The 14596-nt window shown below is 34.2% G+C and overlaps 1 protein-coding gene across 1 annotated transcript; it reads right to left on the bottom strand.

Moving 5' to 3' along the window:
• Positions 1–13333: 13333 nt before the first annotated feature.
• On the bottom strand, positions 13334–14508 carry LOC139885150 (uncharacterized). The gene is made up of 2 exons (XM_071869094.1): positions 14400–14508; positions 13334–14259 (listed from the first exon to the last, which is right to left on the bottom strand). Exons 1-2 carry the CDS (start codon positions 14506–14508, stop codon positions 13334–13336), a joined length of 1035 nt encoding a protein of 344 aa, XP_071725195.1.
• Positions 14509–14596: the final 88 nt, after the last annotated feature.

Raw genomic sequence — 14596 nt, 5'->3', positions numbered from 1 at the left:
CTTTGACTCTCCTCAAAAAAAAAACAAACGTGTTTGATGGTCCATTTAATCCCAAATAATATAATAGACAGCTTTTCTCATCTTTGATTTTCAGAGACTTAATTTGTTTCCTCTCTCTGTTTTACACCCCTTGTTTTCTTTCCGTCGACCAAAAAGCAAACAAAAAAAATTAATTAATTACTTTTTTTTAATTCCAGATGTCAGAACATACAAACATTAGACATGCATTGGTACACATTTTATACACTTTGTAGAATACTCCCTAACCTTTATCCACTTTACCTAATTGAACCCTCAAAGTTTTGATTAATTATATTCAACCTATAGTTATTTTAATAGTCAAATACGTCCATATGCAGGAAATATATTATATATGTGATTGACCACAAATTTTCCAATGTAGCTTTCAAACAAAATTTCCCATATCATATGTAAGAAGTATGAACGTCTGTGATGCAAATGCATCATTAAACGATCGATCTATCAAAGTTGGGGTGTAACAGAAGTAGTCCGCTGCCCTTGACGTCCTTAGCTTTATGAAGGATAGAAAATGCAATATTGTTCTTCTTCTTGGGAATAGTGTTGTCAAAGTTTCGTCGTCCAATCTGGCTTCCTAGTCATCTTTTTCATGAGGAATTGTTTGGCAGAAACAATATTTCCTACCCAAAACTCGGATACATTTGTGGGTTTCGTAAATGCTCACTACTTCACCTTCTTTGAACCTAAAAATGTAAACGAAACGAATTAATATTCTTCCTTAGGTTACATCTTTTGTTTAATTTAATTACTCCTAATTAATATTGATAGGAGGGATAGTGACAAACCAGGATGATGGATCTCTATGGTGGTTGCACCATTGACAGTCTTTGTTATAGGTGGGGTTGAATTCACTGCAGGATTTAATTTCTGAAATAATATTATCCATATTCATGGAGATGTATACATAAAAGATTGATTTACTAAATCTATCTATTTTTTTGTTAATGTAGGGCTTGGCAGTATATTTATATATCCATTTTTTAGGCAATATATCCTATTTTGGATACACTACTAAATATAATTGTTCTTCATTGTTAAATTGCGAGAACTAATGTAGGGTACTATTCTTTTCTTTTTCTCACGTGTAAAATTAGGTTTAGCAGTTAGATACAAACATATATATGCACTTGAGTACAATTTTTATCCTTTTTTCACGTGTAAAATTAGGATTAGTCGTTAGATACAAACATACATATGCACTATTCAAATTCTATATAAGAAAGGGTATGAGCCATAATATTTTCACTACAAACCATTTTTTCTACACTACTAAATATAATTGTTCTTCATTGTTAAATTGCGAGAACTAATTGCTTCTTCTTTTGTTTATAAGATTTTGATCCAGTGATCAATTTTTTTATGGTATTGAAATGATTTTTGATCGGTTGACAATTTACTAAAAAATAATAAAAATATAAATTGTGTCTAATGATTTTTTGGTAAATTGTTGATCCGATTAAAAATCACTTTCACAAAAATACTACCCTTTTCTAATGAGAGTGCGTTAGGATAATGTATTCCTACTGAGACCCAAAAGAACACTATCACCTAAATTACAAGCGCATGTTTATTTTATTTTGGGTTTTCTTTTTATCAATATTGTTTTCTAGATTATTAATTGTTTAGCATTTGGCAAATAGCTAGGGAATTTAATAATAGCGGCATGGAATAAGGTGCTGAATTATAGGATATCTGAATCTACTTGAAGACTTGTGAAAATTCTCGTGTTTATGCACAGGTATCTTCTCATCCTTAAGTGAGGATTATGCATTGTTGTTTATTCATCTTGACATTGTTATGGCAAAGGGCGATAAAACATTATTTTGGCATGACACCTGGGGATTGGAAACTGTTGTTTGCGGAATCGGTTTGAGAATCTATTTATATTGTCTCATAAACCGCAAGCCTATGTGATGGATATGGGACATGACATGAATATGTATGAAATTGGGATCGACTTGCAATTGTCACGTCATCTTGAAGGCAATGGAATTTCTTCTTATGTGGAGTTGATTAATTTACTTGATGAAGCACATTTATCTCCCATTGCTCCGGATCAATTTAAATGGCGAGGTAATAATGGCCAGTAATCAACTAAGGCAAGGATCTAACTTTTTAGCGGTAGAAAATCTGTCAAACCCAATTCAGGTTATTGGGTTAGTATGGAACGCTAAAGTGCCTCCGAAAGTCCACGTTTTTCTTTGGCAAGCAGTAAAAAAACGTACGGCTCTCAACTCTGACAGGTTAGTACAGCTCAATATTTTATCCTCATATATGATTAACTGTCCTTTCTGTGATATTGTCGAGGAATCTTTTGATCATATTCTCAAGCACTATCGACACTCTTGGTCCCTTTGGTGTCGGATTCTTTGTCGTGTGCCACATACTTTTGCGGATTAATTTTATGATCCAGTGACATCAAATCACTACCGAAAATGCACACAGAGAGACTTCTTGTTAATCATGTTTGGTGTTAACTCTTGGACCTTATGTGATGTAAAATGTTGACATTGACATCTATAGAGTAAAATTTGTTTGTGGCGCTCTTGTTGGCTTCTCATGGTAATCCTAGACAACCATTGAGACATTGACGAATTGCGCGCTGTCTAATTATCACTCCTGCTCTGGCGAACTCAGATATCCCAATCTTGCAAAACAATGTTCCTGCTCTAATACTAAATTATTTTAATAGTTAAGCTTTTTCTCTAAGTTTTTATCATTATTTTCCATCGACTGCTATCAAAAAGAGACAGAGGGAAAAGTAAAGAACAAAAAGAATAAAATCATATGCTTTCTTATTTTTTAAATGTACTACCTCCGTTCATATTTAAATGTCACTTTTATATATTATGTAAAATGGATAGGAAATGTGACAATTAATTAGAGACGGAGATAATATATAGTTTCGACTTCCGAATAGATGGTTTCTCTGTTGACGAACTATTCTTTACAGGTACGTGAAGCTTGGTTTGCGTTCATGTGCCAAATAAATTAATTTGTTGGTTCGCCTTTCTGGAGCTTATATTTTTAAAATGAATGTAGTTTTATAGCACAAAATTAATTTTATAAGGAGCATAATATTCTTAATGAAGAAAAGGACGGAAAATTATATTCTAATGGGAGTATACATGTTTAGGTAGGCACATATTCAATTGGAAATTAGAATTATATGGACCAAATGACCTATATCCGATACAATTGTACTACTCTGCGTCGCCTGTTTCCAATGAGGATCCCCGTATATGGTGAACCACAGCCCCGTTCCAAAAGTTTCGCTGAAGGTAACACCGTTGCCTGATTCATGCTTGAGTTGCTCCCGTGGTTTTTAGTTGTTTGATCTTTAACGAAATTTCAAAATTGTCCTTATTCAATTTTTTCCTAAATTACAGGACTAGCTGTGTTTTGTCTTTCTTTCTTTTCCTAATGGTTATGTTTAGCGTTAATTTCATGTTAATAAATGGACTCATTAATGGTAAACTTTGTTGCAAGGGCTACTACTTGAAGCACCCAGGCGAAAAGGAAAAGGAAGCCTTGTAGAAGAAATCAATCTTCAGACTGAATGTTTTACAATTTCCAGACTGTAAACTAGAAATCGATGTTGTAAACTACAGAACTTGAAATCCCTTTAGCTAAAGCTTTTACAATTTGCAGACTTTAGAATAGAAATTGGCTTTTACAATCTCCATGCACTTAATTTTTTCATGAATTGACTCAACTTAGGATTTTGGTAAAAATTCATATTAATAACTTGTCGACAGTTTTAAACTACAGGTTTGAAATCATATACTATAATAATTAATCGACCATATATACATTTTTCCACCCAGTATGAACAAGGACTGAAATAGACTGTTTCGACTAAACTATGTAAATCATGTTATTTGCATAGTTGTATTTCTAGGCCTTGTGGAAGAAATCAATCTGTAGGTCATGAAAGCTCCGGCAGCCACGATTGCGCCCGCAACCACGGTAACTAGAAGTAGTCCGCCTGCCTTGACGTCCTTAGCTTTATGAAGGATAGAAGATGCAATGTTCTTCTTCTTGGGAATAGTGATTGTCAAAGTTTCGTCGTCAAATCTGGCTTCGTAGTCATCTTTTTCAAGAGGAATTGTTTGGCTGAAACATTTCCTGCCCAAAACTCGGATACACTTGTGGGTTTCGTCGTAAATGCTCACTACTTCACCTTCTTTGAACCCTAAAAAGAAGTAAACGAAACGAATTAATATTGTTCTTTAGGTTAATCACATCTTCTGTTTAATTTAATTACTCCTCATTATATTGAAAGGAGGGATAGTGACAAACCAGGAAGACGGATCTCTATGGTGGTTACACCATTGACTGTCTTTGTTACAGGTTTGGGGTTGAATTCACTGCAGGATTTACTTTCTGGGATAATATTATTCATAGTCATGGAGATGTATACATAAAAAATGGATTTACTTTTATCAAAAAAAATAAAAAAATGGATTTACTAAATCTATATATTTATTAATTTAGGGCTTGCCAATATATTTATATATCCTATTTTGGATGCCTTGCTTTAATTTCTTTTGATGTACATCAAAACCATATCAAGTTTAGCCTTCTGTAAGAATATACTTTTCTAAAGAACCAAAAAATTAGTAAAGAATCAAAAGAATAAAATGATATTCTTTTCTTATATTTTTTAATGTAAATAGTTTCGACTTTCGAACAATGGTTTCTTTTTTGACCAACTATTCTTTACACGTACGTTAAGCTTCATTTGCGTTCATTTACCAAAATAAATTTGTTGCCTTACCTTGGTGGAGCTTATATTTATAAAATGTATGTAGTTTTATAAATTTTACAAGGAGCATAATATTCCTAAAGAAGAAAAGGAGGGAAAATCATATTCTAATGAGAGTGTACATGTTTTTGATGGAGCATATTCAATTGGATAATCTTAAATTGAATTTTACTTAAATAAAAGAGTACAACTCTTTCCTTTTCTCACGTGTAAAAATAGGGCTAGCCGTTAGGTACAAACAAATATATGCGTTTTTTATACAAGTACTATATACGAAAGTGTACGAGCCATAACATTTTCACCGCAAAGCATTTTTTTCTACACTACTACTAGTTGTTCTTCATTGTTAAGTTGCGAGAACGAATCACTTTTTCTTTTTGTTATAAGATTTTATCATCGTTGAAGATGATTTTTGTTTGGTTGATGATATACTAGAAAATCATAATAACATAAATTGTGTTTAATGATTTTCTGGTAAATTATTGAATTGCCTAAAAATCAATTTCATAAGAACATTTTGAGTATTGTCTAGCATGTTTATCATTTGTGTTTTTCTCTGGTTTATATGGCAAGAGCTTGATGGGTTGATGGGTAGAATCTGCGATATATTTTCGGGATAGGTTTGTCTGTGGAAATGGGAAATACGATAGGATCTTGATGGTATTCGTAATTGGGAATAGTGTAGGCTGTTTGACACCTAATATAACTAGGGAAAGGTTAGTCTGATTGAATGAATACTCAGTGATGGGCTCTTGTTAGATTTGGTGCTTGTGGTCAGTATAGGATGTTCGATGTCTTATGTAAGTGCGTTTGAGGCGATAGCCGAAGTTTTTTGGTGGCAATATAGATGTTTGTGGTATTATGATTGTGCTTGTTTTCTGTGAACTCTTGGCACTCCTGTGAAATTTTTGATCAAATGGAAATTGTCGAAAAATAATCGATGGAATCATTCTGACCTTGATGGAAACGTTGAACTCAAAATATAAATCAATGCAATTGACGGAGTCATCCATTGCCTAGTCGAAAACGACGAGGTTAATGGAATATATAACGCAATTGACGGAAATCTTTGTCTCCATCGGAAACATTGGAGCCAGAGTTTGAAAAAAATGCAATTGATGGTTTGTTAAAGTTTATGACAGAAACGTTAAAACTTTTAACAAATACAAAGCAATTGACGGATCATCCAATGGTTTTGACATGTTGCTGGACGTGTTATGTTGTCATGAATTTTGATAAGTCTGCATTATAATTTCAAAGAGGAAAAGGTCTGTGCTCAAAAAATTTATCTTGGTGCACAAGCAAAATCAGTGCATAAAACCTGCTTGACGGATTGGCTGGAATGTTTGAAGCTGAAGCCTGCGCTGCTCTTTCCTGAGAAAAGATGGTAATTTCGAACCCTGAAAAACAGCTGGAAAATATCAAGCAGCTTCTAGTCTCCACGGCCCCTACTACGACTGCGATTAACTTGGAATTTAAAACATCAAGATGTAGTACTGCGTTTTTCCTTTTTCACATTAGTGCACGGTTTGTTGTCTCTACTTTTGCTGTTATTTTGGGTCTGGAAATCTTGAGTTTGCTGATTGCTAAATGTCGCTCTGCTTTAAGTCCCTGAAGTCGATATGGTGGTGATATTTGATGTTCGTTCTCTGTTCTTTATCCCTGATGCTAATGTCTTCCAAGGTCGGTTGTCCTTAGTGTTCTTACTACTGATATCAAATTTGTTTGTGGTGCTCTTGTTGGCTTCTCATGGTAATCCTAGGCAACCATTGAGACACTGACCAACTGCGTGCTGTCTAATGATCACTCCTGCTCTGGCGAATTCAGATATCACAATCTTGTGAAACAATGTTCCTGCTCTAATCCTAAATCATTGTAATAGTTAAGCTTTTTCTCTAAGTTTTTATCTTTATTTACCATTGACTTCTATCAGAGGGAAAAGAAAAGAATAAAAAGAATATATAAAATCATATACTTTTCTTAATTTTTAAATGTCCTATCTCCGTTCCTATTTAAGTTTCACTTTTATTATATAAAATGCATAGGAAACGTGAAAATAAATTAGGGACGGAGATAGTACATAGTTTCGACTTTCCAATAGATGGTTTCTCTACTGACGAACTATTCTTTGCAGGTACGTGAAGCTTGGTTAGGACGTATGTGCTTTAATCGTTTACCTGAAACCACTCTGTAGGAAATATAAGCTCCAACAGCTATAATTACAAATCCTAGGCCTGGTTTTTTAACAAAATTCCATCGGCTCTCAGCAGCTTCATGGATACTATTGGGCGCTTCGATAGTTTAGTGGAAGCCGTCTATTTGAGTTATGAACAATGACTCAAATTAAATAAACTGCTTCCACTAAATATTCGAATCATGTTATTTGCATAGTTGTATTTCTAGGCCTTGTAGAAGAAACCAATCTGTAGGTCATAAAAGCTCCTAATTAATATTGAAAGGAGGGATAGTGACAAACCAGGAAGATGGATCTCTATAGGTGGTTGCACCATTGACTGTCTTTGTTATAGGTTTGGGGTTGAATTCACTACAGGATTTACTTTCTGAAATAATATTATTCATATTCATGGAGATGTATACATAAAAGATTGATTTACTAAATCTATATGTATATATTTGTTAATTTAGGGCTTGGCAGTATATTTATATATCCTTTTTTTTAGGCATTATATCCTATTTTGGATGCATTGCTTAATTTCTTTTGATGTACATCAAAAGCATATATCAAGTTTAGCCTTCTGTAAGAATATGCTTTTCTAAAGAGCCAAAAAATTAGTAAAGAATTAACCAAAAGAATAAAATGATATTATTTTCTTAAATTTTTTAATGTAAATAATTTCGATTTTCGAATCGATGGTTTATTTTTTGACTAACTATTCTTTACACGTACGTTTAAGCTTGGTTTGCGTTGGAGCTTATATTTTTAAAACGTATGTATTTTTATGGGGAAAAATTAAATTTACAAGGAGCATAATATTCTTAACGAAGAAAAGGACGGAAAATTATTTTCTAATGAGAGCGTACATGTTTTGGAAGGCACATATTCAATTGGAAATTAGAATTATAAGGATCTATTGACCTATAGCCGATAAAATTGATTATATACGTTATATTGATAGCTAATAATTATAGTTTTCGACATTAGCTATTAATACTAATACCTTAAATTGAATTTTACTTAAATAAGAGGGTACAATTCTTTTTCTTTTCTCCCGTGTAAAATTAGGGTTAGCCGTTAGGTACAAACATACATATGCACTATCCAAATTCTATATAAGAAAGAGTATGCGCCAGAACATTTTCACTACAAACCATTTTTTCTACACTACTAAATATAATTGTTCTTCATTGTTAAATTGCGAGAACTAATCGCTTCTTCTTTTGTTTAATAAGATTTTGATTCAATGATCAATTCTTTTATGGTATTGAAATGATTTTTGATCGGTTGACAATTTACTAAAAAATAATAAGAACATAAATTGTGTCTAATGATTTCTGGTAAATTGTTGATCCAACTAAAAATCAATTTCGCAAGAATACTACCCTTTTCTAATGAGAGTGCGTTAGGAAAATGTATTCCTAATGAGACCCAAAAGAACACTATCGCCTAAATTACAAGTGCATGTTTATTTTATTTTGGGTTTTCTTTTTATCAATATTGTTTTCTAGATTATTATTTGTTTAGCATTTGGTAAATAGCTAGGGAATTTAATAATAGCGGCATGGAAAAAGGTGCTGAATTATAGGATATCTGAATCTACTTGAAGAAGACTTGTGAAAATTCTCGTCTTTATGCTGAGGTATTTTCTCATCCTTAACTGAGGATAATGCATTGTTGTTTATTCATCTTGACATTGTTATGGCAAAGGGTGATAAAACATTATTTTGGCATGACACCTGGGGATTGGAAACTGTTGTTTGCGGAATCGGTTTGATAATCTATTTATATTGTCTCATAAACCGCAAGCCTATGTGATGGATATGGGATATGACATGAATATGTATGAAATTGGGATCGACTTGCAATTGTCACGTCATCTTGAAGGCAATGGAATTTCTTCTTATGTGGAGTTGATTAATTTACTTGATGAAGCACATTTATCTCCCATTGCTCCGGATCAATTTAAATGGCGAGGTAATAATGGCCAGTACTCAACTAAGGCAAGGATCTAACTTTTTAGCGGTAGAAAATCTGTCAAACCCAATTCAGGTTATTGGGTTAGTATGGAACGCTGAAGTGCCTCCGAAAGTCCACATTTTTCTTTGGCAAGCAGTAAAAAAACGTACGGCTCTCAACTCGTGACAGGTTAGTACAGCTCAATATTTTATCCTCATATATGATTAACTGTCCTTTCTGTGATATTGTTGAGGAATTTTTTGATCATATTCTCATGCACTATCAACATTCTTGGTCCCTTTGGTGTCGGATTCTTTGTCGTGAGCCACATACTTGTGGATTTTATGATCCAGTGACATCAAATCACTACCGAAATGACCAGAGAGACTTCTTGTTAATCATGTTTGCTGTTATCTCTTGGACCTTATGTGATTTAAAATGTTGACATTGACATCTATAGTGTAAAATTTTAAAGGACATTCATTAGTGACGTTAAACACTTAAATTTCTACCTTCCCTTTAAATTAGTGTATATGCTCTCTCGATCTATCACTACTTTTTCCTTCTAATCTTTCTCAAACTTATTCTCAAAACAGACCTTTTTTTTTTGTGTGTGTGTGTGATAAAAGGTTATCTTTTATTAAAATTAAGTAGAAAATCTTTCATTAGGTGGTCGAGAGTGCTAAAGTCGGCTAACCCTGATCCGTCGGATGAAAGTTGGAATGATGAACCATGAACCGTGTGTGAGAAGGGAAAGCATCCTCTTAAAGCATTCTACCGATTGAGGCAAGCCTCTATTACAAATAGCGTTCAATGTCAAAAGAAAAGAAATAAGCAGCTAGCTATTACAATATCCGCTTTTAAAATCAGCTAGTATATGCAATCCAGGCTTACCTTGCAAAGAAAAAGAATCCTAGAGCTTGAAGAGGAAACAGCCGACTAAACAACGGAAGAATCAACCAGCTAGGAGAGATAAACGGCCTGGTTATTCGATTCATGATAAACTTTGCAATTAATCGGCATCCATCAGCTCAAGTCCATCCACCCCGACGATCAAAATTCAGAGTGTGTAGTAATCGGCAAAACACCAAATCACCCATAAAGCTAAGCATACAACAATCCAAAATCCATAGAAAAACTTTTATGATGAAAAGGAAGAGACCAGCATCAAATTTACCCAGCACAAAGAAGACGTACCAAGCAAGAGGTTATAAGAGAACAAATATGCTTCTGAATAATAGAGCCCTCTAATGGATATGGGATGACCAAAAGCGAATGCCCACAGAGTCGCTTTGAATGTCGTCGTCGCTTGCAGAATAACTGAAGGATTGCTCAACAGTTTTAAACCAGGAAACAGCTCGATGAATAATAAAGATATGGAAGTCGCTCTACCTCGGATTTTTCTCATTATGTACCGATTAATGGTTCCTTTCCAACCAAATGGTCCAGGCAGCCACACCAAAAAGAATACATAGGAACATCTTTTGAAATTTACCAGAACCAATAGATGCCCATTGACTGATAAAGTCTGCATAATTACATAGAACACTGAAAGCTATACCCCGCCATTTTAACAGTTTCGCCCAAACAGCCCAAGGTTGGTACCAGAGGAAGATAAGATGATCGGCACGGCACTCTCAACATGATTTCCGCAGACTTTACTTGTTGATCAGTCTACAGCATTTCATGAGGAGAAAACTCGCTTTAATCTGATTTTCTTAGTTCCGCGTACTATCATTGCATGATCTTCTAAATTCTAATACTAATAGTGAGTTTCTGAAATAATTAAGTTATATATATAAATTCTTATTAATAAGTCAGAACATTCTTAACTAAATTAAATTACATGATACGTATGGTTTGATTCAAAGTAAGATCACGTATATAGATTATGTATCGAGTTATTAATGAAAAATATAGTTGAAATTAGTTAATAAATTTAATTACTCCTTGGATTTTCCATTGGAGGAGGATCCAAAGCTAAAAGCAAGGTAAGCTCCAAAAGCTGCAAGCACAAGAACAGCCACACCCAAATTAGCCATTGCTTTCTTCTCTTCATGCATATCCAATGCAAATTCTTGAATAGCTTTCTTAGCAGAATCTACCAAAGAACTACTGTTTTTCCTTTCCTTTTCTTCTCTTCCTCTTCCTTATCGGCTCGCGTTTGCTTGATTTCCGATCCACCATCCTTGTCAATTCTTGCTCCGTGTCCATTTGAACTAGTCTGGCTTTTATCGAGCTCTGGCACTGCTATAGCAAGGCCGACTAATAAATATTTACCGGATTATTTACAATTATTCAATGATAAAGTATATATAATTCCGTGAAAAAATATCGGCATTCAAGACATTCTCCAGATTCGATTAATTAATCATGTACTAATCAATTTACATTAGGACGGGATTTTGACCGTTTACCAGAAACCACTCTGTAGGAAATATAAGCTCCAACAGCTATAATTACAAATCCTAGGCCTGCTTTTTTAACCACATTTCCTCGGCTCTCAGGCGCAGCTTCATCGTTACTATTGGGCGCTTCATTATCTTTTTCATCTCTCTTTTCTTCTTCTTTTTCCTTCTTTGATTCCTTCATTTCAACTCTCTCAATGATCTCTTCATTGATCGTATTTTCTTCGATTTCATCTTCTTGCTTAACTTGTCCATAATCATGATCATCCTTTTTTGATTCCTTCATTTCAAATTTCTCAATGATCTCTTGATTAATTTTTTTCGTATTTTCTTCGATTTTCTCTTCTTGCTTAACTTGTTCATGACGATGATCATGATCATCGTCTTTGATAGATTCAGAATTCGGCTTTGGTGTTGTTTCTTTCAATTCGGAGATGAGCTTTGTCAACTCACTTAATGTAGCTTCCTTCTTATAATTAGTAGTACTATCCTCATTTGATGTTGAAGCAATAATTTTTTTGGTAACGATATTCTCTTTTGGCAACATAAATTTGAGAATTCCATCATCAAAATCAGCTACAATTCCATCTGTTCTTACATTCTCGGGAAGGACATAGGCCTCATTGAATTGCCTCCTTATGTTCATACGAAACGGAGGCCGGTCGCCGGAGACACGGATGATACGAGGCTTCTCGATGCTCCATTTTACTTGGTTTTCTTCGAACCCTACATACAATGCAAAATCAGAACAAATTAATGTTACCCTAAATTGATACATGGAAAATCTACTAATTAATAATATTGTAATTAACACATATACCAGGAATATATAGGGTTAGAATATCAGCTTCAGGCTGCCTCGTCCAATCCGATTTGGGTTTGAAGCTCTCCACACCAAAAGGAAGCCGACGAGAAAACGTGGCCATAGTGTATAAATTTAACTAATTTGATATTATTAGGTTGACAGAACAAAATGTTAATATGTATAATTTGCTTATATATATGTAGCTAGCTAGCTAGATATCCACATATGCATTTAACAATTTTAATTTCTAGATTGAATGTCTTGAGAAAGAGGCTATTCTAATTTGCAGGTTATGGTTTTGTTTAGTTTTATCAAAGTGTGTCCTACTAAGAATTCTTTCTTCAAAATTATTAATGAGCGAATAGAAGGTGATCTCGCTTGCCTTGTACCCTACACAAGGCATTTTACAAGCACCTTATTACACAAGTCAAGATTTCAGTATATCCTTGAAGTGACTTGAATTACATTGGAGTCAGAGGTTAGCGACCAAGCACTCCAATTGATTAAGAGGAAAAAAAAACCAAATTTTTTTAAGGCTTTTCGATTTAGTCTAAAAGGGTTATTGACGTGAAAGATTTTGACGAGTCAGATGACACATATCACTATATGTGAGTGGCTAGAAAGTGTGACTAGCAGAGCGACATATATATATGGCTACAATCGGATAAACGTTAGGTTTTTATATATGAGGCAAACGAAAAATCGCGAAGGATATAAATTGTGTCTTGTAAAACGTGAGTGACAAACTTCTTAGTTTTGTCCAACATCAACAATCTATTAAGAGACGCCAAACATCACTTATTTTCTACCTTCTCGTTAAATTTTTATATATGCTCTTTCCTTCTAATCATTCTCAAGCTTATTCTCAAAACAGACTTTACTTGTTGATCAATACTCAACACTCAACAGCATTTCGTGATGAGAAAACTCGCATTTTTCAGATCGATGACAATTTTAATCTGATTTTCCGAGTTCCGCGGACAACGATCTTCTAAATTCTAATACTATAGTATTCTGAAATAATTAAAGTATATAATTTCTTGTTATTTAAGTCAGAATTACATTTTTATCGAATTTAATTACATGATACGTATGTTTTGATTCTAAGTAAGATCACGTATATATACATTATGTATCGAGTTATTCATGAAAAATATAGTTCAAATAAGTAAATAAATTTACTCCTTGGCTTTTCCATTAGAGGAGGATCCAAAGCTAAAAGCAAGGTAAGCTCCAAAAGCTGCAAGCACAAGAACAGCCACACCCATATTAACCATAGCTTTTTTCTCTTCATTCATATCCAATGCAAAGTCTTGAATAGCTTTCTTAGCAGCATCTACCATTGAAACAATGCTTTTTCCTTTCATTTTCTTCTCTTCCTCTTCCTTATCAACTCGCTTTTGCTTGATTTCCGATCCACCATCCTTGTCAATTCTTGCCCTGTATGCATCTGAACTCGTCTCGGCTTTTTTCGTATCTCTCCTTCCGAGATTTCCTTCTTCAGGCTTATAATTGATCTTTTCCTGGTCAAATTTAGGCTTTCCCTCTGTTTTAGCTTTTTCAAAAGCACTTACTTCAGAAGCACGTAATTTTTCAGCTGTTTCTTCAAATTGATTGAACTTGCTTGCAGGTGAAGTAACCTTTGGAATAGTACTATTTTCACTTTTGAACTTTTCTTTTTCTCCAGGGGAGCTCAAAGGATTCGTAGGCTTGTTAGGAAAGCTAGGATTGGCTTTTGGAGAAGCAATTTCTTGAACCAATTGTGCTTTTGGCTCGGTTTTTTCGTCTTTTTGTCGAGAAGGCAGTCTCATATCTTCTTTTGGTGGAAAAGCAGCTTGTTGTTGTGGTGGAGGAATTAGTTTGGCAGGCTCCTTAGGAAACGGAGGACTAACCACTTGTGTCACAATCTCTTTTGGCATTGTAATCGTTAGGATTCCACTCTGAAACTTGCCACGGATTTCTAACACTTTGCAATTTTGTGGAACTGGAAACGCTTCGTTACAGCGTCTCCATTTTCCGGTGCCGACAATTGCTTGCTCGGCATGAACGTTGACGGTGCGCGTAGCGTGCACGTATGTAACTTTGATTTGCTCTTTCTGAAAACCTGCCAAAAGATCGATATTAAATTAGAATTGATCGAATTTTGAATTAATCCGGCCTAATTTTCTTCCAATCGACAGTTTAACGACCAATCAAACCATCTTAATTGGATAGGAAAATTAAGCATATGTTATCTAGACTTACCGGGGAGATGAACAAACAGAATATTAGCATCGGATTCTTCTTTATATTCAGAATTCGGCCGGAAATCTTCATATTGAACCGAACCTGTAGATTCAGTGTTCAAACCCATTCTTATTTTTATGAACAAATTATTAATTAATATCTTAATCTGATAATGAAGGTTATAGGGATAGTGGCACTTATATATATACATTTTG

The sequence above is a fragment of the Rutidosis leptorrhynchoides genome, unplaced genomic scaffold (assembly GCF_046630445.1).
Source record: "Rutidosis leptorrhynchoides isolate AG116_Rl617_1_P2 unplaced genomic scaffold, CSIRO_AGI_Rlap_v1 contig83, whole genome shotgun sequence".
Classification (NCBI taxonomy): domain Eukaryota; kingdom Viridiplantae; phylum Streptophyta; class Magnoliopsida; order Asterales; family Asteraceae; genus Rutidosis; species Rutidosis leptorrhynchoides.
This window is presented reverse-complemented; position numbering and strand designations above follow the sequence as displayed.

What these genes read in the sequence shown, in the direction of transcription:
- LOC139885150 (XM_071869094.1), bottom strand. Translation starts at nt 14,508, where the DNA reads ATGGGTTTGAACACTGAATCTACAGGTTCGGTTCAATATGAAGATTTC. An exon ending in TCTGTTTGTTCATCTCCCCG is followed by an intron (nt 14,260 to 14,399) that starts GTAAGTCTAGAT and finishes ATCTTTTGGCAG; the next exon opens with GTTTTCAGAAAGAGCAAATC.